The 24,449-nt window shown below is 47.1% G+C and overlaps 4 protein-coding genes and 1 pseudogene across 4 annotated transcripts; 3 read left to right on the forward strand and 2 right to left on the reverse strand.

Moving 5' to 3' along the window:
- Nucleotides 1-688: 688 nt before the first annotated feature.
- On the forward strand, nucleotides 689-5,168 carry LOC100835383 (anti-sigma-I factor RsgI6). The gene is made up of 5 exons (XM_003561886.4): nucleotides 689-957; nucleotides 1,095-1,144; nucleotides 3,048-3,273; nucleotides 3,389-3,555; nucleotides 3,650-5,168. Exons 1-5 carry the CDS (start codon nucleotides 888-890, stop codon nucleotides 4,874-4,876), a joined length of 1,740 nt encoding a protein of 579 aa, XP_003561934.2. The 5' UTR covers nucleotides 689-887; the 3' UTR covers nucleotides 4,877-5,168.
- A 375-nt stretch (nucleotides 5,169-5,543) lies between these two features.
- LOC100828128 (elongator complex protein 5) lies at nucleotides 5,544-16,049 on the reverse strand. The gene is made up of 10 exons (XM_010230714.3): nucleotides 15,711-16,049; nucleotides 15,508-15,600; nucleotides 13,910-14,085; nucleotides 13,781-13,827; nucleotides 12,716-12,785; nucleotides 12,162-12,388; nucleotides 11,971-12,060; nucleotides 11,773-11,848; nucleotides 11,387-11,637; nucleotides 5,544-5,916 (listed from the first exon to the last, which is right to left on the reverse strand). The coding sequence occupies exons 1-9, from the start codon at nucleotides 15,878-15,880 to the stop codon at nucleotides 11,432-11,434; spliced, it is 1,155 nt and encodes a 384-aa protein (XP_010229016.1). The 5' UTR covers nucleotides 15,881-16,049; the 3' UTR covers nucleotides 5,544-5,916; nucleotides 11,387-11,431.
- Nucleotides 6,161-9,128, forward strand: LOC100835694 (annotated as a pseudogene).
- Nucleotides 16,050-16,123: 74 nt separating the features above from the next.
- LOC100836001 (yrdC domain-containing protein, mitochondrial) lies at nucleotides 16,124-19,563 on the forward strand. The gene is made up of 5 exons (XM_003561887.4): nucleotides 16,124-16,586; nucleotides 17,695-17,916; nucleotides 18,302-18,477; nucleotides 18,563-18,854; nucleotides 18,986-19,563. The coding sequence occupies exons 1-5, from the start codon at nucleotides 16,510-16,512 to the stop codon at nucleotides 19,038-19,040; spliced, it is 822 nt and encodes a 273-aa protein (XP_003561935.2). The 5' UTR covers nucleotides 16,124-16,509; the 3' UTR covers nucleotides 19,041-19,563.
- A 512-nt stretch (nucleotides 19,564-20,075) lies between these two features.
- LOC100827817 (anti-sigma-I factor RsgI6) lies at nucleotides 20,076-24,357 on the reverse strand. The gene is made up of 6 exons (XM_014896731.2): nucleotides 23,687-24,357; nucleotides 23,517-23,605; nucleotides 23,293-23,339; nucleotides 22,026-22,251; nucleotides 21,742-21,908; nucleotides 20,076-21,653 (listed from the first exon to the last, which is right to left on the reverse strand). The coding sequence occupies exons 2-6, from the start codon at nucleotides 23,566-23,568 to the stop codon at nucleotides 20,424-20,426; spliced, it is 1,722 nt and encodes a 573-aa protein (XP_014752217.1). The 5' UTR covers nucleotides 23,569-23,605; nucleotides 23,687-24,357; the 3' UTR covers nucleotides 20,076-20,423.
- Between the last annotated feature and the right edge of the window lie 92 nt (nucleotides 24,358-24,449).

Genomic DNA, 24,449 nt, shown 5'->3' on the forward strand with positions numbered 1-24,449 from the left:
TAGTACAACACTAGTGCATACATGCGTGGGTCACAATGCAGCATTTGTAAACTCTGCTTGTCGTGAATACCCATCTAAGAAACCGACGTACGCGTGAAATGACTTAATCAACTAGTACATCCGGACGCGGAATGGCTTAATCAACTAGTACATTCGGACGGCTCGCTGACTTAGTGGATGGAAGATGCCACCTGGACACCTGCGGCCAATAGCAATCGTGCGCGAGACAGCGAGATAAAGAAAGTCAACTCGTCATGAAATAGGATTAAATTAAGCAAAGTCATGTATGCATGTCAGCATGTGCTTCAAATCGAACGTGTTAAGAATTAACAAGACTCGGTCGCACAGACAGGCGACCTAGCCACATAGTATGTCAGTGGAGATATACCACATCAGAGTATATATAGTCAAAAAAGGCAAACGAGTTATACCTAGGATTAATTAGTGCGTAGGCCAGGCTCGCGGGACACACTTGCAGGCCAGCCGGTATCCGTTGTTTGAGACCATCAATTCAGCATCACTGCACCCCATGCACGGCAAACAAACAATAGCCAGACTTAGCTAGCTAGGGGTCCCTTTCTGTTTGAACATGACCATACCAAGCAAACGCGGGAACACATATGTGCCACAACCGCTCTATCTAGCTAATTCTAACCCCCTCAGCTCGGCTGCGCGCCTATATAAGTAGCTTAGATGCCCACACACCGAGGCCACGGCCGGCGGGCATGCATGCACAGACGGTGCAAGTGCAAACTACAGCAAGCTCAAATTAGCTATAGCTATCTCGATCAGTTGCCATCTCCCGCCACTATTTAATCTCTCCCGGTCCTCTTCTCTTCCAAACCATCCTCTGCGCCCTTCTTCATTGGTCCTCAGTGAAGAGAAAGATGAGAGCCTTGACGATGGAGAAGCCAGCGGCAGTCTTCTTGCTGGTGTGGGCTGCTGCCCTGCTGAATGGTAACACAAAAGATCGATCGAGCCTCTTAAATCTTTTGCTTCAATAACTTGGCTCATTTGAGCTTATATTATGCTGATCATTTCATCGAGGCTTTTGTTAATTCTGCTTGCTCTTTTCTTTCTTTCTTTCTCTCCAGCTGCTCTCATGGTGCAATCGATTCCTTACGACTACTCGTCAAGCTCCGAGGTATGTACACACGTGTGGTGTGCGTGCAGTACTACAACATGCTAGCTGATGCATAGCCACGAGCCGATTCCAGGCCATTTTCAGTTGCTTGTGCTAGCCGGCCAGCCGTAGCGTCACTGACAAGATACAGCACCCAGTGACACGCATGCATATGATAGCCGTGTGGTTGGGTGGTGCACTAGCTCTCTAGCTAAGCTGCACGGGAATAATTTTCTTGCCTCATCTGTGATCTCTTTTTGCCGTCCCTGAAAGTCCACTGATCAGTAGTGACGATCGAGACATGTACATGTATATTGCATACATGCGTCGGTCTCGATCCCTAGTTAGTGATCGTTAATGCGATCGAGCTTGCAAAGGCAGCAGGGCCGATCGTGATTAATGACTCTCTCTTCTCTCCATTGCTACCTTCGTTTTCTTATTACTAATAATTTTCAGTCGGCCATACATGCACGTTTGGTTAGTCTCCTGCCCGATCATCGGCCGGCGGCTACGTGCGGTGGAATCGGGCCAAACAAAACAGGAAGAATTCGGAGTAAAAGCCGTGAGGAAACATGACGTGACCGACGCCAAGAACAGATGGAAATTAAAGCCTCTACAGAGCCATTCCAAAAGCCGGTTCATCCAAAATCGCGCGCCACAGACAAAAAAAGAAAAATCTCTAAGCTCGCTGCCTGCATGCCTACGTACCGAACCCACACGCCGGGTCGATCCTTTTGACCCTCCGTCTGTTACTCCAATCCGCCGGTCCATTTCCAACAATCCAACTAGCCTAACATCGATCCAGCAATTAATCCCCATGCATGCATCTAGTTGGTGAATTGATCTGACAATGTAGTGCTGCAACGGTGATAAGAAAATGTGCTTTGATCATAGTGATTTGTGAACGCAACTTTCTGGCAAAGAAAGGAGGAGCTAGCAACGACTGATCAGAATTGGGACATATGGTGAATTGGTGATCTGGCTAAGCTTTTTTTTGGTGAAGGCCACACAGGAGAGGGCGTGTGTACCAGTGTCTGCCACACACCGCAGATATGCAGTGCATGCCGCCGTTCCACCCAGTTTTATTGCTCACAAATGATCATGCGCTTACTTACCTGGTCACTTAATCAGCTTTAGCTTAACCTTTTCCCCGGTTGGTTGGTGAAGGGTACTTGTTTAGTATAGCTCTCTGTATGCATGTGTGAAAATGTCCTGGGGGCAGGAGTGATCATCAAAGTCAACAGGGGCCCAGAATCAACACTAGTTAACTTTTCTCTTGTTGCAAATTCTCTATGTTTTTTTTTTGTGGGGGCAAATTCTCTATGTTTTTCTCCTTGTTTATTCAAACACAACGAATTTCTGGGGAAAATCTCTTCCGTGTTTTTTTTTCAAATTTGCTTTTGTTAGTCTTATGTTAGGCAACGTATGAGATATGCAATCACTTGGACTCGTGCGGGCAAGTCAACCAATATCCCTTTTGTAGCTCCAATGACCATGCGGTCAACATACTCACATGGAAGACGAAATTCGTAGTGCCGGTTTTGGCAGGGAGTGGTGCCTTGCCAAACAAAACATGGCATGCGTGACGTTGTGTAAAATAATCTGGCATGCGCGTACTGGTCTGAACACTCTGATTCTCTGATAGTTGGGCGACAGTTACTATCAGTTAGTTCTGAACGGTAACGGCCTTTCTGTGTCTTTTACCGAGACCTTGACAGGAGTGGCCGGTAGGTAGTTTTGGCAGTTATTACGGCTTTGAGACCAGGACAAAAAAGCCAGCATTTTCTACTTTAATTCGACATTTTTATCCGGATTACTGTACACTTTGACTTGATTAACCAGCCCCGTGGAAATTACCGTTACTAAGCTAGCTTGCCTACTCTTGGTAACTTTTTTGTTGACTTCGTGAGACCTGAACTTGCAGTGCTTGGCTGAGCCGCTGGAGCCGCACTACGGCGGCGGCCTGATCGTCAACCCGGACTTCAACGCCGGACTCCAAGGATGGTCCGTCTTCGGGTACGGCAGCGTCGGCGAGGCCACGTCGGCGGCAACGGGCAACCGGTACGCGGTGGCGAGGAACCGGACGCGGCCGTACCAGAGCGTGAGCCAGAAGGTGTACCTGCAGAACGACACGCACTACACCCTGTCAGGTCCGATCCCTGAAACCAACTCACCACCTCTCTCTGCATCTTGAGAATTCGTCAGAAGAAGCGTCCATGAAGCCTTAATTTGTGACTTAATTTTGTGGTGTATATATATGTGCAGCTTGGTTGCAGGTTAGCGATGGGAGCGCCGACGTGATAGCCGTCGTGAAGACGGCCGGCGGCGGCTTCGTCCACTCCGGCGGCGTCGACGCGAGGTCCGGCTGCTGGTCCATCCTCAAAGGCGGCCTCACCGCCGCTGCCTCCGGGCCGGCTGAGCTCTACTTCGAGGTAATCAAGCAAAGCCTGCAACATTCTTCGATCGAAAAATCTAAGCAAAAGTTCAAAGATTGGTCATTTTACATGCTCTGTTTTTTGTTTCCAGAGCAACGCGACGGTGGACATCTGGGTGGACAACGTGTCGCTGCAGCCGTTCTCCCGAGAAGAATGGCACGCGCACCGAGTGGACGCCACGAAGAAGGCCCGGAAGAAGACGGTGCGGCTCCGCGCCCGGGACAACGCCGGCCAGCCGTTGCCGGGCGCGCGGATGCACGTGGAGCACATCCGGAACGGGTTCCCGCTGGGCGCGGCCATGAGCCAGGAGATCCTGCGCAACCAGGCCTACCAATCCTGGTTCACCAAGCGGTTCACGGTGACCACCTTCGAGAACGAGATGAAGTGGTACAGCACGGAGCAAGCGCAAGGGCGCGAGGACTACTCCGTGCCGGACGCCATGGTCCGCTTCGCCAGGGGCCACGGCATCAAAGTGCGCGGCCACAACATCTTCTGGGACGACCCGGGCACGCAGCCCGGCTGGGTGCGCAACCTCAGCCCGGACCAGCTCCGGCGCGCCGCCGACCGGCGGATCAAGTCCGTCATGTCGAGGTACGCGGGGAAAGTGATCGCGTGGGACGTGGTGAACGAGAACGTGCACTTCGACTTCTACGAGGGCAAGTTCGGGTGGCAGGCATCGCCGGCCTTCTACAGGAAGGCGCACCAGATCGACGGCGGCGCGCTCATGTCCATGAACGACTACAACACGCTGGAGCAGCCCGGGGACACCAATTGCCTGCCGAGCAAGTACCTGCGCAAGCTGTGGCAGATCAAGGGGTTCCCCGGGAACGGGAACGCCGCCAGGATGGCCATCGGGCTGGAAGGACACTTCAGCGCGGAGCCCAACATCCCTTACGTGCGCGCCGCGCTGGACGCCATGGCGCAGGCCAACGTGCCCATCTGGGTGACCGAGATCGACGTGCAGCCGGGGCCGAACCAGGCGTGGCACCTGGAGCAGGTGATGAGGGAGGTGTACTCGCACCCGGCCGTGCACGGGATCGTGCTCTGGACGGCGTGGCACCCGCAGGGATGCTACGTCATGTGCCTCACTGACAACGGGTTCAGGAACCTCCCCGTCGGCGACGTCGTCGACAAGCTCATCGGCGAGTGGAAGACGCACTCGCACGTCGGCGTCGCCGACGCCGAGGGTTACTACGAGGCGGAGCTGTTCCATGGGGAGTATAAGGTCACCGTCGCACACCCGGCGGCCAACTCTACCGCCGTGCAGAGCCTGATGGTTGACAAGGAGTCGGACAACGAGTACACGATACACGTCTAAGTGTGTCGTGGTAGCTAGTAGTAGTACTAGCTTATATGAACATTTGGTTATTGATTTAGATCATGAGTTGTTAATGCGCCCGGCCATGAGATTGCATTCTCATTCCTGGAGAGGCGATGGATCACATGTTCATTCATATTACAGCAAAAGGAGTTCGATTTGTTCTTCTTAATAACATACTGCCACTACTAGTACGAATTTCCATGCCATTCCTGTCATCAGTTCAGTACCTCCACCTCCATTTCATAATTCTTGTCTCAAATTTGACTAAAAATGAACGTATCTATTCCTACAAAGTGTTTAGATACGACAGGAATTATGAAACGGAGGGACCCAGGGAGTATCAAATTAGTGGCACCTTTTTCCCACGTTTCTGGATCAAATCATGATACACTACGAATTGCAGACTCTTCTGCCATTATTACTGACAGGACGGTTTACATCCCAGACCCACTTGTTTTGAACCCATTTCAGCAATTGTGCGGTGCCACCACTAGCCAGCGTCCATTCACGTCCCCAGAAACCGCGAAATTACATTGGGCAATGAATTCTTTTACACAATAGACTACTGCAGGAGTGAATAAAAATACAACAAATCTAGAGTCTTGGGCTTAAATAAATTTAACCCATTGTAGGAGTGAACAAGAGTGGAATTAAACACAGATGGTCAACTACAAATTTTATCCATACCAGTAAAACTTGCATGTTCTGGTCTGCCAAAATCTCGCTTTCTATGTTAGGGCATGTAGAAATTACAATTACAATGATTTACTACCACAGAAATGCTTAAAGAAAAAAAAAACCAAGCATTAAAACCCATGTAGGGGTGTTCATGACGGTTTCAGGAGGTTTAAGAAAACGGCAAGGAATCTCTATATTTATAGTTACTAATGAGTGCACCAGCATCTGTACTCCTTTATATTTGCTAGGGAAACCATCGTACAGATCAATGCTTAAATCGTTCGACTATCTACGTAACACTCAATCAGGCGCCAAGCAAAGTGAAGCACCTCCTAGACTTCTGTAAGCACCTGATGTACCTGAAATGTGGCAAGGTTTTATTGACATAAGCACCAGTCGAAGCAAATGTGTTGTACATGTTCACAGTGTAGAAACGAAAGAAGATGAAAAAAATGAACTGGGTGCCTCCTTGACGAGAACAACCAAGAACTGCCCTGCATGCATCTATTGAGCTTGTAAACCACTACATGCTATGGGTTAATTACCTCCATCCATGTGAAACTGACTTCCTACTATTTTTATCCCTTTTAAGACAACTATTTCTAACTAAGAGATATACTAAATATAGTATCTCATTGCCTCTCTGATGTCCTCTCGCCTCCCAAAGTTATATAAACAGAAGCATTAAGTTCTAAGTTCTAACACATGGATCAAGCTGTAGCTAGTGAGGAAATATGAAGGTTTTAACAGCGACGTTGGTCCTACTCTTATTCATTGTCCTCTTTCAAGGTTAGTTCTTCCTAGTTACTTCCAGTTTAAAGCTTTTTTTAATGCAAACACAATGGATGTGTTGATGTTTACATTACTGTTTATGTATTCCTTCAGACAAAATATATTGATAAACATGTCTCGATTTTGAAGTATATGTTAGCAAAGTGTAGGCCTACAAATTACATTTGTGAACTAAGTTATGCTAATATGCATACGCCATAGATACACATGACTGGTAGCTAATTTCAGTTTGTGCTGAAATTTTAAATATATATCGAAGAAACTGAAGTAGTCCAACAAAATGAATAATGTGGTTGTTCGATTCGAGAAAAATAATATTGCAGTTGCCTTGTACCGTAACTAACGGGCATTCATATAAATCAGGATGCTAATAAATAACCGTCACTCCTCTCAATGCAGGATGCTTGGCTGCATCGTATAAGTCCGACGAATCTGACAAGAAAGAGAAATCGGATAAGCCGGAAAAATCGGATGAATCAGAGAAATCGGATAAGGCGGAAAAAACGGATAAATCAGAGAAATCGGATAAGTCCGATAAGTCCGATAAATCTGATAAATCTGTTCCATATGACTACTCGGCAAACATTGAGGCAAGAACCACATCCTTTTCCCTCTGCGTGCGCTAATGATCGATACATATAACTTATGTTAGCATCATGCAATGGCGAATTGATCTCTCAAATCCTTTGTGCAATACAAACAATAGCTAGTAAATTACTCCGTTTTGGGTTCAATCTTCTGTGGATGCATGCATTTTTCTTTTCGTTTGTGTATATACAGTAGAGACTTCCCTTGAGAGCAAGGACTGATAGGTCCAGCTCTGTTGTGAAATTGGCCGGCACGGTACATGCAGTGCGAGAAGGAGCCACCGAAACCTCTGTATGGTGGCGGCATCCTGACTGACGCGGAGGCGCCGGCCCCCGTGGCGACTGGTGGCAAGAAGCTCCTGATGGCTAAGACCACGAGCGCCCCGGTAAAGGGCTCCACACTCAAGTTCGAGCTTGAAAAGGACACGCACTACGCCCTCTCAGGTAATCAATCCCACCCTCTATGATCGGTCACTGCATCAGGAATTGATCGAGCCAATCGGTCGATGACGACATGCTAGGTGTCGAAAACTGGCAACTAAATAAATGTTTGTGCTTGGCATCAGCTTGGCTACAGTTTTCCAAGAGCACAGGTGATGTCAGGGCTGTCTTGGTGACCCCTGACGGCAAGTTCAACACCGCCGGCATGATTGTGGTCCAGTCCGGCTGCTGGACCATGCTTAAGGGTGGCGCTACCTCGTTCTCCGCTGGCAAGGGCGAACTCTTCTTTGAGGTACGCAACGTAGCTAGTTATTCACGCATGACACATCAGACGGCATTGATGACACTCGTGTGTAACAATATACTAATTAATTTACGTGCAAACCACAGACTAACGTAACCGCAGAGTTGATGGCGGATAGCATGGCGCTGCAGCCCTTCACCTTTGAAGAATGGAAGTTACACCGCGACGAGTCTATCACCAAGGTGATAATTCCCAGTTGATTTACTGCCAACACTAGCTAAATTAATTAATGTTACAGAATGCTAGCACGCAAAGGACATATCGAACAAGCAAATCAATGATCCGACATAAATTAATGGTTGGCTTTGAAAATAAATGCAGGAGCGCAAGAAGAAGGTGAAGATCACCGTCCAGGGCTCCGATGGCAAGGAGCTGCCAGATGCGGAGCTGTCCTTGGAGCGGGTGGCCAAGGGTTTCCCCCTGGGCAACGCGATGACTAAGGAGATCTTGGACATGCCAGAGTACGAGAAATGGTTCACGTCACGGTTCACGGTGGCGACAATGGAGAATGAGATGAAGTGGGACAGCACGGAGTATGACAAGGGCCACGAGTTGTATGAGATCCCAGACAAGATGCTAGCTCTAGCAGAGAAGTACAAGATCTCGGTGCGAGGGCACAACGCGTTCTGGGACGATCATAGCCATCAGATGGAGCGGGCTGAGCGTGGCCCAGCTCAAGGAGGCCATGGCAAAACGGATGAAGAGCGTGGTATCCCGCTACGCCGGCAAGCTCATCCATTGGGATGTGGTCAATGAGAACCTCCACTTCAGCTTCTTTGAGGACAAGCTCGGCAAGGACGCCTCCGGCGAGGTCTTCAAGGAGGTGGCCAAGCTCGACGACAAACCCATCCTCTTCATGAACGAGTACAACACCATAGAGGAGCCCAATGACGGGGCACCGCTGCCTACCAAGTACCTCGCCAAGCTCAAGCAGATCCAGTCCTACCCTGGCAACAGCAAGCTCAAGTACGGAATCGGCCTGGAGAGCCACTTCGCCATCCCCAACATCCCCTATGTTAGGGGTTCCCTAGACACTCTAGCACAGGCCAAGGTCCCCATCTGGCTCACCGAGATTGACGTCATCAAGGGGCCCAAGCAGGTGGAGTACCTAGAGGAGCTGATGAGGGAAGGGTTCGCGCACCCAGGGGTGAAGGGCATAGTGCTATGGGCCGCCTGGCACGCCAAGGGGTGCTACGTCATGTGCCTCACAGACAACAAATTCAAGAACCTCCCTGTTGGGGACGTAGTTGACAAGCTCATCGCCGAGTGGAAGGATGTGCCCAAGGACGCCAAGACCGACGACAAGGGTGTCTTTGAGGCTGAGCTCTTCCATGGTGAATACAATGTTACCGTGAAGCACAAGTCGCTCAAGGAACTCTTCATGGAGACGGTGGACCTTGACTCCAAATCAGAGGCCACCATTAAGGCCAAGGGCAAGGAGTACTGATTGACCTAGCCAGAGGTAACATTTTTGTTACTCTGATTTCTGATGTAGATTTTAGGCTACCTGCATAGGGTTATTGCTCATATCGATCCAAGTGACACTTTCCAGGAGGTATATGTAAAATCTGATTCATTGATATGGTGCCTGCATTTTGTAAGTGCCTTGTGCAGAATTAATATGATTGTGATCTACGTTACATGGTACAGAGATGCGGGAAAACTGCAATTGTTAAAAAAAGACTTCCGGGTATACGGTGAGTATACATATAATACATAGAAAATAAAAACCAAGTAAACAATATTAAGTGGATGAGAGATTGAAGATGGACGAAGACTTGGATGGAGCAGCGGCCAGCAATGTGTTGCTGGCGGCCGGCACCTTGGAGATCTTGGCATCGTTAGCAATGCACTGAGAGGCGAGAGCTTCACGATGTGGTAACCACCAGGTGACGGCACGATGCGTACGTGAGGGTTTTAGCTGGGTCAGATTGAGCAGGCCTTGTGATGGAATGCCGATCAAGTGGGGTAACAGACAGTCCCCATACGAATCCCAGCCGTTTCCATTTATTTTGTTTTATTTTATTTTAATTAGGAAAAAAGAGATACTTGGGATACCCATATCCCATTGTGTACTCCCGTCCTGAACGCATATCCTGCATTGATTCAGCACCTTTGTGCTGTATCCCTGTATCCCAGGTTGTGATGATATTGTGTCATTGTGTGTGTGCAAACCAGTCTGGAATATAAACAAATCACTACACTTCCAAATTAATTTTACTACTCCCTCCGATCCATGATATGTGTCTCAGATTTTGGATCGGAGGGAGTATGTCATTTGAAAATGTCAGATATAATTCCTCAATACCAATTGTATTGGTTGAATTCAGAAAAAAAAATGTATTGGTTGAACAACATTTCAGTCTTTTAGGCCCCGCTTGGGAATCCTGAAAATATTTACACCAGTATACACATACGGAGGTATTTTACTAGCCCCCAACAAAACCCCTGATTACAAGCGTAGTTTTTTGAGGTTGCGAACTGCTGTTTGGATGCTAAAGTATATCAACTGGATATCGCGGACGCTTTGTATAAAAGAAGTAGAGGAGGGAAACGGGGAGGTCGTGGCGAGATCGAGAGGGAGCTGGGGAGGTCGCGGCGAGGCAAAGGAGGGAGCTGGGGAGGTCATGGCAAGGCAAAGGAGGGAGCCGGGGAGGTCACGGCGAGCTCACGTCACCAGTATCTGCCGCGCGCCTGGCGCCGCCGATCCAGATCCTGTCGCTGCCGCCCATCCCATCGACGACTGCCCGCGTTGTGAATCCCTCTCCAGCTGCCTCACGCCGCCGGCGGATTTCTCTCCATCGCGGTGGCTTTAGCTTCTCCCCTGCGGTCGCCGTCGCCCCCTCTATCGCTTTCCCCGTCCCCGAATTTGTTTCCGGGCCTCCCGAGCTAAGTGTTCATTTCCGCGTGTAACGAACTATAACCGGGCGGAAAAGAACGGAAACGCCGATTCAATCGCGTTTTCAGGCCTTCGTCGGAAATGTTTTCGGGGCCGACTAATACCCCGGTATTGGACACGAAAACGAGCTTCCAAGCAGGCCCTTACTCTTTTAGAAAAGGAACTAGTTGCACAAACTTTACTCCCAATTCAGAACAGTGGGAGTGGTTACTATTTAAAAAATAAATACAGAACAGCAAGTATAAAGTAGAAGTAATCAACAACAAAAAAAGTACAGCCTCGGTCCCTCCGTCCCATAATAGTGGGCACGTATGCATTTCAAAATTTTACTTTGACCATCAATTACACCAATAATATGATAATCATGTGGCATAAAATTGTATCATGAAAACTGTTTTGGAACATGTTTTTTCCATTAAGAAGTAGGCGCAAGAAGCGCAAGTACAAAAAGAAAACCGAAAACAAAAGCTACGAAAGCCAGAAAACGCTAGTAAGAAAACTGCACAAAGCAAAAAAAAAATTGGAATATTAATCCAATGATATATCATATAATTTTTGTTGTACACAAACAAAATACTATTAGTCTAATTTGTAGTCAAAGTTGAACTTCAAAATGCATGCTCACCCACTATAAAAGGATGGAGGGAGTATAATAGAAGTAGCAGTTTTATTTTTATAAACAACAACAGGAACCATACTCCCTCATTCTAGCCCCACAAATACTACTGATACTGATTGGCAAAATAATAAAGGAATAGAAAAAGTACCTAGAAAAGATCACAGTTCTCAGTGGGGCTAAGTGTTACCTTGGATTTGGTAGATGTAGCTGCCCACTAAACTAAACTCTGTAGCTAGATATCCAGATCGTCATCCGGGTCTTCATCTGAGTCAGGTCGCTCATCATCAGAGTCACGGATGTAATGAATTTCACCCTTCGCAGTTGCAGGTTTAGGAGCTTTTATTTCATCAAGGGGAGGTTTTGTAGTTAAGTTGGGATCTAGCGGGGCCTCAGGGAGAGATCGCCGTCCATCATATATACGAATTGGCTCATCCTTTCCTGCGATTTAAGGTACGAACAAGGAAAAAGATTTACTGATTCGTCAGCAATGCTTCTCAGGGCAGTCTAAATGTGACACATAAGACTTGAAACTGATACCGATTTTTGGTAAATAAATCTAGTTTATGGAAGTACCTTGATGCTCGAAAGGAAGAACAACCTTTGCCCTGTCACTTCGTTCCTTTTCTGACAGCTCAAGATTGAACTGAACCTGTTGAGCCAGCATGTTGCAATTCAGAAATCAGAACTAATATTTGTTACATAAAACAAACCAAGTAATAGGGTAAGTGTGGGCTAATATTATTCAATCAGAAATTGGATGTATGAACTAACCTTAGGCAGTAGACTTTGGTTCACTTCTGTACTTACAGAAGAAATAGAAATAATTTTTACATCATATCCCTCAACATGTAACTCCTCATACTGCATAGACAGGGATATTTTCAATCCAAAGTCTTCATGGTGTGATATTTAGTGTAACTGTGTAAGTTGAAGTTCTGAATACTAAATGACCGATGCCTTACAAGATGCTTCACCCGTCCATTCCTTCGTTTCAGGCGAACATGGAACTTTGCTTTAGAATAGTTATGCTCAAGGAAAGATATGTTCCCGATACGTTCTTCTCCATATACAGAATCTACAACTTCTGGTTTTACAGAAGCAACCATGGTAGAAAGACATTCGAAAGCTCGGGAAAACTTGGGTTCATGGAGATCTGAATGCATTAGCCAGAGTATTGATGATATCTGATCTGCAATAGGAGGATAGCATGCATTAATACAGTAAGAATCACAAGGAAAATCGTATATCATTCTTGCAGTGGCAGAGAACCTTTTGGACCATATTACAATCCATTTAGAGATCTGTTAGCATGTCGCACAAGATATGGTCAAGCATGGTCTTTCGGTAGATATGTAACACATATCCGTTAATATTACAAGATATATAAAACAAGCATTTAATATACCATGTAATTTATCACCAATATAAACTGGAAATTCTGTTGTGTCTAGTTTCGACCATGAAGGCACCACTCCATAAACACAAATGGAAAATATAAACTAAGAAGAAATAATACCATGGCTTCGAAGATTACTAAGAAGGCCAGAGATTGATTGTACTGAAGCATGCCTTAGCATAGAGCTAATCTGAAATATCAGTAAGGATTTTTCTGTTAAATATGAAAAGAAATAAAATAATATTGTGCAAATGTGACAACTTTCAGTTACAAAGAATGCAAAGATGGGTTTGCTTTACATAATAAATAATGCCAATTGGCGGCGGTGGTCTGTCTACCATCTTTTTTCTATATTTCCTTACATGTGGAACCATTTGCAAAGCTTTGAAAGCCATGGTATGAGACACTAACAAGACATAGATATGTTAGGGTAATCTAATTTACTTATCCGGAGTGGTGGAGCAATGTACGGGTATTTTGCTAGTAATTGTAAAATACAAATTGTAGAATACCTGTGAGTAACATGCTGATGTTATTCAGTTGGGGCGTAAAGTGAGACAATGGTTTGATTGACAGTTCCAGATGTACTGTACTTCAATACAGAAACCAGTAAACTACAAGACTAAGCTGTAGTGTTCATTTTTGGCACAAACTTCTTGAATTCCCAGTGTAATGGAGGCAGTCTCATAAACATCAAGAAACGAGAAAATTAAAATATAACACAAGAACATATATCTAGTAATATGGGACACAAAAAGTATGCGAGAGTTACAGTTAGCACATCAACACCAAGTTTCATTTTAGGAGGGTTACTGGGAATCGAAACCCCAAACACTAAAGTTTCATTTCACTAAACCCTAAACCCTTACTGGGAATCGAAATCTTAGCTGGATCTAAGGGTTATTTAGATCTCTTTACTATATTTAGTGCAATTGTTATATGACGCATGCTTTTTTTTTATGGGGAAACTGCGCCCTCGAGCCCGAGGTCTGAATTATTTTCATAATAGTACTTCTACTGACTTCGGGTTTAGTGATGAATAAATTCGCTTTGTCGAAATCCCTATAATGAGCAGCATTTGCTGCTGCCGAATAAACCAACTTTAAGATGGGATGTGTGTGTGTGTGGGGGGGGGGGGGGGGGGGGGGTTCCACAGAAAAACAAAGTTTCTATCAATATACGTACTGAATCGACAGCAACGGAAAAATAGGTCTTGCCTTCTCCTTCAAACCCTGATATACATACCACATATTGTAGCATTAGGTTCATAATCATAAATAAGGAAAATGAAAAGACAAAAAGGATCTATGGTACCTGTTCCAAGATCAATTATGGAGCACAACAACTTATCAACAGCCTTCACGCTTCTGAAAATTGTGATGTTGTCTTTCTTTGCTGAGTATGGTGTTCCATTATCCTCTTGGTGCTGCTGACTTTGAATATTCTGCTTCCACCCAAGTGGGTCTGAATAGCAATCCAATATCCGAACACTGTTGGAATAATGTAAAAGATCTAAACATATTGTACATTCATGTAATTCCTACCATCATGAACATTTAAACAAGCATACCAATATGCAATCTGAAGATATGAGTGGATACTGTGAGGCTGAGTATTTCATCATGAAGGGAAGTGTTAACTTAGTCTATTTAAATTTCTAGATTTGCCAGAGATTGAATCACCATTTTTCAACTTACAGTTTCTGCATAATGGCTCCATAGTTCCATTCCATACTTTACTTACCAGGAAAATTCTACCAGATCTTATTTAGCACATTAGAGGCACCAAAGTTTGTGTTCACTACTGACTATTGAGCCAACTAAGACAAACAGACAACCAAAGTTACCAATAGAATTTAAACTTGCTGCTAACTATTTATGGAAGTTATATGCTGTTCTTCTAAAATTAGCAAAGTGCCGCTTTTATGCAACAAATGAGTGTCTGGATCCTGTAATTCCCTAGTAGAAACCGTAGATTTGTGGCTATTGGGGTTGCAGCTTTTTGTTGGACAATTTCGAAAACGAGAAATTTGGATTGTTTCCAAAGAATGTTTCCTATTGGTCCTTCTAACTTAGTTTGTTCCATTTGCTATTGGATCAATTACTTTGGCGGGCTTCAGAAACCTGAGGTCAAGAAGAAGATAGAGTTGGGTGCTCAATTGTTGCAGTTAGTAGCAGCTGAGGTATATTATCAACAAAGCATGGCTGGGGACTGCATAATATGTGGTTGGAGAATGGTTAATTGTTGCTTGTAGTAACTGTGTATTCATTGTTGATTCTGGGAGTTAGCCCACTTTCTTCTCTGTTTATGGCAATCTTGTAAGTTCGCATATGCTCTCGACAATCCAAAATAAATAAATAAAATAGATAACATGAATGTGCATAAGCGCACTGCCAGTAATTAAGTAATATAGGCACCAACATTGGTTTGAATATTGCGGGTATCAGGCTGGTTGTCTGGTAGCAGGTGTGCTGTAATTCCTTCTTATTACTACTTTGGAAGACCTCAAACTCCTGTTGGAGAACATACTTTGTCGCTATGGTTTCGTTGATGAAATCGGGAGCACTAGATGCCCCTTAATCCAAAAAAAATGGCGCCAACATTGGTCTGCATCAAGGAGAAGCTATATTTGGTTCACGGTAGAACCATAGAACAGAATACAAGCCTCAATTTCACGTTCCAGCTCAAAGTTTCTCGGCCTCTGTAAAGCTTTTGTTGTTTTGTTTTGTTTCGCTTTGTTCCGGCTTGCCGTTTGTACTCACGCTTCTTTGCGTCTTCTTCTTAATGAAAATGACACACCGCTCGGTGTGTTCAAGAAAATAAACTTCAAAATGCCAATCCTACTCAATTGACGGTTATGCAAAAAGCTCTGGCCAGTTTTCCTAGAAAAAAATTGTTCTGCAAAACCTTACCATCGACCCAAAGAATTTGAATCGAGTCCACGCCGCCGCATGAAATCCAAGTAAACTTCCGGGCTCCGATCAAAGGCCACAACCACAAGTCCCCTGCACCACCACAAGTTCGCAACCAAGCAAAAAAAAAAACAAAAAAAACTCACATCATTAGCCAGGCGAAGCCAAGCTAAAGCACTATAGCACAAAGGGCCGAGCAATACCTGGCCTGCGCCTTCCCCGCAGCCACGTGGGTGGCGACGGTGGCCACGACGTGGAGCATGGCACGCGCGGCGAGAGGACAGCACTGGAGGGAGCCCTCCACGGCCAGCGCTGGCGCGTGCTCGCCGTCCAGGCGGCCGTCCCGGAGGCATCTCACGGCCGCATCCGCCATCCCAGCGCCTCGTCGCCGTCGCCGCCGCCGGCCAGCGGTCGCGCGCTCCTCCTCCCAACTCAAACCTTAAACCCTAGCGCGAAGGGAGCTTTTGCACAAGAGCCCCTCTCTCTTTGCGCCCCCTCGCGTTCGCAGAACGCCCGGAAGCCAGGAACGGCGGACCCCATGTCAGAGAGGCTCGGATTACTCTCCCTTCCCGTCTCGGATACAGTTTGACTCCTCCCGGTTCTCCTCTCCCTCGTGGTTTTCTTCCTCGACCTCCTCCCTCTGCCTCAATCGCCGCCTCCTCCACTGATTCCTCTCCGCGCCGCCTCTCCTAATTTCTTCCCGCGCCGCCGTCGTCTGGGGGCGCTGCCGCCCGGGGTTTCCTCGTCCGGCCCTTCTCCTCCCGTCCTCCGCCGCTGTCCGTTCCTCCGGCGCTGGCCGCCGGCCGCTTCTTCTCCTCCCTTCCGGCTGCAGCTTCGGTATTCCCCAAACACTGGGCTGCAAGCACGGTTTGCGTCGTGGATGCCTGCACGCTTGCTGCTGTATCTCCCCTGCGGGGCAGGCTGCGGGCATCAGTGAAACCAAACACCCCCTAAAGCTCTGCTTCTCCTGTTCCGCCGTTCGTTTCCTGCGCGGCGGCGGCGATGAAGGCGTGCGCTAGAGCGGCGGGGGAGAGGCTCCCGCTGGTTCGTCCCTCGGCCAGGCAACCGCTGGCTCATAGGTATCTCTCTTCGTTTCTGTGATTCCTGCTGGTTTGCTTCCCCTAATTGATGCCCTTGTTTGCCACGAAATTTCTGGCCACGAAGCATTTAACTTAGCTCGTTAGGTTTGTTTATGGTTGCTATTTTAACGTCGCTCCATACTTGCCTCCGTGGTTAGCTTGCTCATCCGTAGTACTTTTTCCTAGTTTTCTTTCCTAATACAAATACAAATAGAGACGGTAAAATTGCATTCCCTCCGTTATTTTAACAGTAATTTTGGATCCGATAGCAAGTAGCGTGTTCTCCACAACTACTTGTTGTATTTGTACTCTTAATTGGATTATCAGTGAGTGTGGACTGTAAGGATGTTCACTTGGTGATCTTAGACTTTGATGGGCAACACAGAGGATTGAAAAACATGTGAACTTGGTAGACTTTGATGTTTGATTCACAAGAACAGGAAAAACACGGGAATCCTAATAAACAAGGTCAAATTAAACAAAGTGAAACTACAAAAAAAGGTAAAATTGTAATGATGTTATTACGCCACTAAATATTATTGTCTCGTTCTTCGTGCAATGGAATTCAGAAAAGAGGTCCACGTGGATTGTAGAAATCCTGTGTTTTGTCCATGGAACTGGGATCAAATGAAAATTTCCTTTCCTTTGCTCCATTCGTTTGAATCAAATGGATAAATAGCGCCCACCAAAGGAAAAAAATCATATTCCTACAGTTTCCTATGAATCAAAAAGGCCCTTACGCTGATTAAGCCTGACAGCTTGTTATTTCCATGGTACTGACTTCTATTGCTGTTGCCAATTGTTTCTTTAGAGTAAGTCTCATCCGCATTTGTGTTTGCTACTTTTCGTTAATTGTTGTAAAATTGACATGTATACACGAAAAGCCTCAGTTCTCCAAATTTTAAATATTTATGTTACTGCAATCAAATATGCATTAACATTACTGCAATACTGCTATCTGTGGGATCCTTTTTTGGGTGCAACTGCCGTATAATTGTCTGTGTTTCATCGAAATTCTTTTTAGAGCACATGAGAACTATGTGTTTCTTTTATTGAGTTGGTATTGAGCCCTCAATCAGATCACTTCTGACACGTTTATTTTGTTCAGCTTTGTTAAGGTCGGTACATTAGCATCTCAACACGAGACAAAGTGTGTAGTGTCCTGCTCAATTGGGGTGTCAGAAAACAGGGCACACAGAATAGAATTAAGGGCAGAACACATTCTCCCAGCAACGGAAGATCATGTCGTGAAAGCAATCGACGCAATCAACAGGGGGCAAGTGATCGCGGTGCCCACTGATACAATATACGGGTTTGCTTGTGATGCATGGTTAGTGTTCTCGTAGTTTCTCTTTGGTACTGCGAGTTTAATTTCCTTCCCTTCTTTTCCATGTTGATTCCAAAATAGCACTTACTGGAGTGATGCAATGTGCATGTACAGCACACAAAAATTCAAAATTGCTTTCATGAATTACTCCTGAACCAAGTTATGATAAATCTGCTGTCCTGTAGCCATCTAGCTCTACCATATTATGAAAATATCTATAAGAAATTTCAGAAACCTTCATTAATTACTTCTGAACCTTACTTTCATCTAGAGTTAGAAGGACCATTGCACCCTTTAAGTTAAGACTTCCATTTTGGAGATTCTATCACTGGCTTTCATTTAGTTGCGTTCACCGGTTAGTTCATTCTAAAGAGGCTCTTCATGACAGTTCTGCAGAAGCAGTAAACCGGATATATGAGATCAAAGGGCGCATACATACACGTCCTCTGGCAATCTGTGTTTCTGATGTCCCAGACATATCACGGTTTGCTGTAGTGGATCACTTGCCCCATGGGTTGCTTCATAGTCTACTTCCTGGTCCAGTCACTGTTGTTTTAAAACGAGGTGAAAATGCCAAACTATGTTTCACAGTTTTGTCGACTTTGCTTATTAAGCAGCATCAGTTGTTGACTTGCTCTTAAACATATAGGTGAAAATAGTATACTTGAGAGATCACTTAATCCTGGTCTGGACAGCATTGGTGTTCGTGTACCAAATTTGGATTTCATACGGTCCATTGCTCGTGGTGCTGGAAGTGCACTCGCACTTACAAGTGCCAACTTAAGTGGCCGGCCTAGTAGTGTCAACGTCAAAGATTTTGGAGATCTATGGCCGAATTGTTCATATGTCTTTGATGGCGGAATACTTCCTTCTGGACGTGCTGGTTCAACAATTGTTGACCTAATAACACCAGGAGTCTACAAGATATTGAGAGATGGGAGGTAAGCCCAAGAGTGGCAAAATAAATTATTCAAAGCTCTAATCAAATTTTTGAGATGAAATTGATATAGAGCTGTTCTTAACACAATGTTGAAATGGACTTAAATCCTTGACACCTAATTCAATTTTGCAGCTCAAGGGATGAAACGACGGCTGTGCTAGGCCAGTTTGGCTTTGTTGAAGTTTAATGACAGCTCGGTGCCTTCAGAGAGTTCCCTTGCTATTCATCACATTCCCCCCTGTTTAATTAGAGTGTAGCACAGTATAGGATGTCCTTTGTGATTTATTCTTCCCTCTTTGAACTTTTTGGTTGAAGCATCAGTTTCTTGTAACAATGTCCACGTGTAACTCATGTGGTGTGAGCTAACTCACGATGGCTTGCCACTATTGGAGCTGTTAGCATTTTGTGTTGGTCACATCTGAGAAGGTAAGACAGAGGGAGGCAGAGGGTGGGGGTAACTGGCAGTGCAGGGAGCAGGGGCGACGACGGGTGCGCAGGGGGAAGAATGGCCAACTTCAGTATAAAACCAACAAAGAAACATGGGACCAATAAAAATCTGGGCTGGGCAAAAGGGAGGATAAAGTCGAAGAGAGGTCTCAAACTCACTATAGCCCTTAAAAGTGATGCCAGTATTTATTTGATGTTAGTAGGTATTGATATTTTTCTGTAAACTTTTGGTTGAATCTGAAAAGTTTGACTTACGGTAAAATCTAGGAGTAGTAGAAGCCTTATATTTTGGTACTGCTATTCTAATGTATATGGTTGACTTACGGTGGCATACTGGCATTCAGTAGAGATGGATTCTACTGGCGTAAATGTTGATTTAGATGGATTCTCCGATTCTTTATGCACACGTTAATTCCAGAAACATGTCGTGGTGATTTAAAAAAAAGTTATGGTGGTGATGCAGTGTGCTCAGTAAAGGTGCAGCAGAGCTTATGTTATTTATGTCGTGTCGAGTGCGACATGGATTTGTTTTGCTCCGAATGAAACAAATTTAGTCTGTAACTTTTGATGGTGTGTCCTGCAAACGTCAGTAACTCGTGAAAGCGAAAACAGGCCGGGCCGGAGCCTTAAATCCTGCTTTGTCTGTCTCGCTCTCGTGATTTCGCTTGTTTGCAGCCGGGTGACATCAACTCTCTGCTTAGATAATGGAAGCGTTTTTTTTTTTTGGAGGGACTAGATAATGGAAGCTGTAGCCATGAGATGATATCATGTAAAAGAACGGGAAAAGGATTTGCCAGAGAAAAGAAATGCTTGTGAGAAGAGAACAACAAGTAGCAGCTAATCCTGACCTGAAGCCAAAGCTAGCTAACATCTTCAATATGGATGACATATGCTAAAGCATGGAATGTTTCACCTGGTAATAATCTTATGAAGCAGAACAGAAATGGACTCCTTTTCCTCCCCTTTTACCGTGTAAAATTGGTGGTCATACATGAATGGCTAAGCCTAAGCTAGTGTGTCGTGTGTTCTGCATAATAATTCTGCAGACTATGCCCAGGAATCTTCCCTTCCTTCTTTCTTTCTACGGAGTACTACGTTACACCTAGCATCGATTAATCAAATTCTAGGCCTGGATGAAGTAGTGCTCCCCTAATCCCGGCTCAACCATAACGCTCTGCTCAACGGAGGCGTTGAGCGACGGGTGGGTCACGGTGACCTTGTACTCGCCATGGACGAGCTCTGCCTGGAAGTAGCCCTGGGCGTCCGTGACCCCAACCTGCGCCGCCGTCTTCCACTCCGCAAGCAGCCGGTCCACCACATCCCCCTGAGGCAGGTTCACGAAGCTGTTGTCCGTGAGGCACATGACGTAGCAGCCCTGCGGGTGCCACGCGGACCAGAGGATGACCCCCTGCACCGCCGGGTGCGCGTAGGCCTCCCTCAGCACCTCCTCTAGGTGCGCCGCCTGCTGCGGGCCCGCCGCCACGTCAACCTCCGTCAGCCACACCGGCAGCCCCACCTGCGACAGCGTGTCCAGCGCCGCCCGCATGTAAGGGATGTTCACCGGGTTCGTGAAGTGTCCCTCGAGCCCGATCGCCATGCCGGCTCCGTTCTCCGGGTAGGAGCTGATGATCTGCTTCAGCCGCTGCACGTATCTCGCCGGCTGCGCGGCCATGTCCCCTGGCTGCTCCAGCGTGTTGAACTCGTTCATGAACATGAGCGCCCCGGGCGCCCCGTCCAGGAGTCGCGCCGCCGCGTAGAATGCCGTGGAGGCGTCCCACCCGAACTGGCGCTCGAAGAAGGAGAAGTGCAGGTTCTCGTTCACCACGTCCCACGCGATCACTTCCCCCGCGTAACGGGACACGAAGGACCGGATCCGGCGGGACGACGCCGCCAGGAGATCCGTGTATGGCAGAGCCTGCACCCACCGTGGCTGCTGCTTCGGGTCGTCCCAGAACACGTTGTGGCCGCGGACCCCGATGCCGTGCTGCTTGGCCAGCGCCAGCATGGCGTCGGCCACGGAGTAGTCCTCTTTGCCCGGGGACGGCTCCGTGCTGTACCACTTCATCTCGTTCTCGAAGGTGGTCACCGTGAAGCGGGAGGTGAACCAGGACTGGTAGGCCGCGTTGCTCAGGATCTCGCGGCTCATGGCCGCGCCCACGGGGAAGCTGCTGCGGACCGTCTCCACGGACATGGAGGCCCCCTGCAGAGGGGTGCCAGACGAGTCTGTTGCCTGGAGCCGCACCGTCTTCCGGCGAAGCTTCGAAGTCGATTCGGCGCGGTGTGATGACCACTCGGCCTTGGTGAAGGGCTTCAGGGACACGCTGTCCACCATTATGTCCACCGTCGCGTTGCTCTGTATACGTAGTTACAAGGAGATTGATCGATCAATTAACTCGGTACTAAATAATTTGCAGTTTTCGTTGTCATGACAGTATGCGTACCTCGAAGTAGAGCTCGGCGCGGCCGGCCTTGGCGGAGGTGAGCCCGCCCTTGAGCATGGACCAGCAGCCGGGCTTGGCCACCACCCCGCCGGCGTGGACGAAGCCATGGGCCGTCTTCACCACCGCCAGCACGTCCACGGCGAAGCTTCCACTCACCTGCAACCACGCTGCACGCGTGCTCACACACACGATGGAGCGTTTAGTTAGTCCCTCCGGCTTAATTAGCACCAATTAGCAACGACCAAGTGTAGTAAAAAGGCAGAGAAATGAGTGATCTGCCGGACCTGAGAGAGTGTAGTGCGTGTCGTTCTGCAGGTACACCTTCTGGCTCACGCTCTGGTACGGCTTCGTCCGGTTCCTCGCCACGGCGTAGCTGTTCCCCGTCGTCACCGACGTGGCCTCGGCGACGCTGCTGTACCCGAACGGCGACCAGCCCAGGAGCCCGGCGCTGAAGCCGGCGTTGCGGACGATTCCGCCGCCGTACTGGGGCTCCGGCGGCTCCGCCAAACACTGCACCCATCCCAGATCCCACACAAGTCAGACGATGTAAAGGAGTATAAACTACCTAGTTCTGTCCAATTTGGTAGAAGAAGAAAAGAAAATCCACAGCTTGTTCGGGTCCGTTGCCCGTTGTAATCACCTAGCTGCCTAGGTGGTTATCCTGAAGTTACGACCTGACCACCTCTCATAGGTTTCATCTATTCGGCATCCTTAACCAAGGCACCCATGGACGATTCATGTTGCTTTCATCCTCGCAATGTACAGATGCTTTCCGTCGCCTAACGAGCTAGTAGATCACTAGATATCAAAAGCTAACGAATAATTTCTGGTTCTGGTCTAACGAGCTACTAGTATAGTTCTGTTCTCAGATGCTTACATTTCTTGTAAGTCTTGATCACCTGAAATTGCAGTTTTTGAAGTGTGAAATTATAGCAAGACACCTCCAGTTTAGAGTTTGATTGAAAGACATGTTTTTTTTTTACGACATTGTAGTAAAACACCTCCAATTTAGACTTTGATTGAAAGACAAGGTTTCTCTCTTCTTTTCGGTTCCAAGTTCCAACACAACTGTTTGCAATATAGGATTAATTTGTCCTGTACAGAATTCTTTCAAGATTGCCGTGGACTGGTACAGAAGAGTCCAGACCAGATATACGATGTACGAGTCCTTTTGTTTTGTTTTCTGCTACCATCTGTTTGTTTTGTTCTGAGCTGGTCGGAGTACCATACATACAAGTCTGTACACTGCACACACTAGACCGGCCGCTATCGTGCATGGTACTGAAAAGCATATACTCCTACTACTGCTACGTAAGTTGTATAATTAATTAATTAGGGAGGAAATTCCATGTTAACATGCGCGGGAAACCCATTGCGTGAGGCCGATGATTAATTGCGTGGCCCGCGGTAATCTCTCCTGCTAATCCAAACCCGTTACAAATGATCTGCTGAAAATTTATCTGCCCTTCTGCACGGGCTATCCTTGCATCCAGACGTAAGAGTCGAGCAAGCGAGTAATAAAATATAGTGAGAATGCATGGATGGACTTGCCTCGACGCTTGCCGAATAATCGTAAGGAAGAGACATCACCATGGAACCTGAGTGAAAACAATTAAAAAGGGTTAGCCAGCCATCTACGGTGCAAATTGCTCACGGAATGCAACTTTGCAATGAATGCTCAGTTAATCCAGGTGCATGTTTAACGATACGTGAGATCCTGCAGCCGGTGCTGCATTAGCAAACTGAAGCGGATGAGATTAGAGCCTGCACATTACCTTCCATCAGAGCAACCAACAAGAACAAGAGCAGCATTTTCGCCATCATCATATCGATCAGCCTTCACCGCCTGTCAGCAGCGCGTGCTCTGCTTTCAAAGGCAATGGAAATCAGAGAATCAGAGTGCCACGGGAAACAGAGTTTGCTCAGGCAGTGGTAGATAGATTACCCTGCGCTTGTTCGAGAGAAGAAGTAGCAGGTAGAAATAGATGGAGTTGGTCCAGTCCACGCTCACGCTGCGCTGCTCTGTTGTGGCGGGAAGAACTCAACATCTGCACCAACGATCGTGGCTTCCCGCCGAATTTATAGGCGGGTACACAGGCGGCGGACAAAGCCCCCGCGACGGGGAAATTGAAAAGAAATATTCAATGATAATAACCGGCTGCGCCTTTGCTTGCTGGCCGCGCTCACCTACGCCGCACGGGAGGAGGACGAGGAGGAGAGCATTGCCAAGCAAGCAAGCGTGGAGCGGAAGGAGTGCTCGCTGGGATTTTTCTTGACCTGGCGACCGACCGCCAAGACACTTGGCCGGCCGGCCGCTTCCAAGTATTTTAGCTTTGCTGCCGGTGGTGCCTAGGACGTGCGGGGTGTCTTGTGTGTGTTTGCATTCAAGGCGTTGCTGCGCGGGTAGTGGTGGTATGCATTTCGCTGCCGCTGCTATTGATGAACTGACTGATTGGGCGATTCACGAAGAGATGAGCGTGCATTCGTTCCTGCTCAATCTCAAAAAAGGACGCCTGTGAGCTGTGACGTTAGTGACGTGTCGTGCATCCATCCATGATGATCCATCGTTGGGCGCCGCATGTGAACCCGGAGCCTGGAGCCGAGGAGTTCACGTGGCGTTGGAACAAAAGAAGTTTACAGTACTTGGGTTACATGTGGCAGCACACAAATCTGGACTCTGGACTCTGGAGAGGCGATTCTGGTTACCC

This window comes from Brachypodium distachyon, chromosome 1 (assembly GCF_000005505.3).
Source record: "Brachypodium distachyon strain Bd21 chromosome 1, Brachypodium_distachyon_v3.0, whole genome shotgun sequence".
NCBI lineage: Eukaryota > Viridiplantae > Streptophyta > Magnoliopsida > Poales > Poaceae > Brachypodium > Brachypodium distachyon.

Bases quoted from the DNA above. Each gene is read 5' to 3' on its own strand.
- LOC100836001 (XM_003561887.4), top strand. From the start codon at position 16,510: ATGAAGGCGTGCGCTAGAGCGGCGGGGGAGAGGCTCCCGCTGGTTCGT. The intron at 16,587-17,694 runs GTATCTCTCTTC...TATTTTGTTCAG, and splicing joins AGGCAACCGCTGGCTCATAG to CTTTGTTAAGGTCGGTACAT. The intron at 17,917-18,301 runs GTTAGTGTTCTC...TCTTCATGACAG, and splicing joins GGGTTTGCTTGTGATGCATG to TTCTGCAGAAGCAGTAAACC.
- LOC100827817 (XM_014896731.2), bottom strand. From the start codon at position 23,568: ATGATGATGGCGAAAATGCTGCTCTTGTTCTTGTTGGTTGCTCTGATG. The intron at 23,340-23,516 runs GTAATGTGCAGG...GTTTTCACTCAG, and splicing joins GTTGGTTGCTCTGATGGAAG to GTTCCATGGTGATGTCTCTT. The intron at 21,909-22,025 runs GTCCGGCAGATC...GCACGCGTGCAG, and splicing joins CACGCACTACACTCTCTCAG to CGTGGTTGCAGGTGAGTGGA.
- LOC100828128 (XM_010230714.3), bottom strand. From the start codon at position 15,880: ATGGCGGATGCGGCCGTGAGATGCCTCCGGGACGGCCGCCTGGACGGC. The intron at 15,601-15,710 runs GTATTGCTCGGC...GTGGTGGTGCAG, and splicing joins GCGGGGAAGGCGCAGGCCAG to GGGACTTGTGGTTGTGGCCT. The intron at 13,828-13,909 runs GTACCATAGATC...TATGTATATCAG, and splicing joins CATAATTGATCTTGGAACAG to GGTTTGAAGGAGAAGGCAAG.
- LOC100835383 (XM_003561886.4), top strand. From the start codon at position 888: ATGAGAGCCTTGACGATGGAGAAGCCAGCGGCAGTCTTCTTGCTGGTG. The intron at 1,145-3,047 runs GTATGTACACAC...CTGAACTTGCAG, and splicing joins ACTACTCGTCAAGCTCCGAG to TGCTTGGCTGAGCCGCTGGA. The intron at 3,556-3,649 runs GTAATCAAGCAA...TTTTGTTTCCAG, and splicing joins CGGCTGAGCTCTACTTCGAG to AGCAACGCGACGGTGGACAT.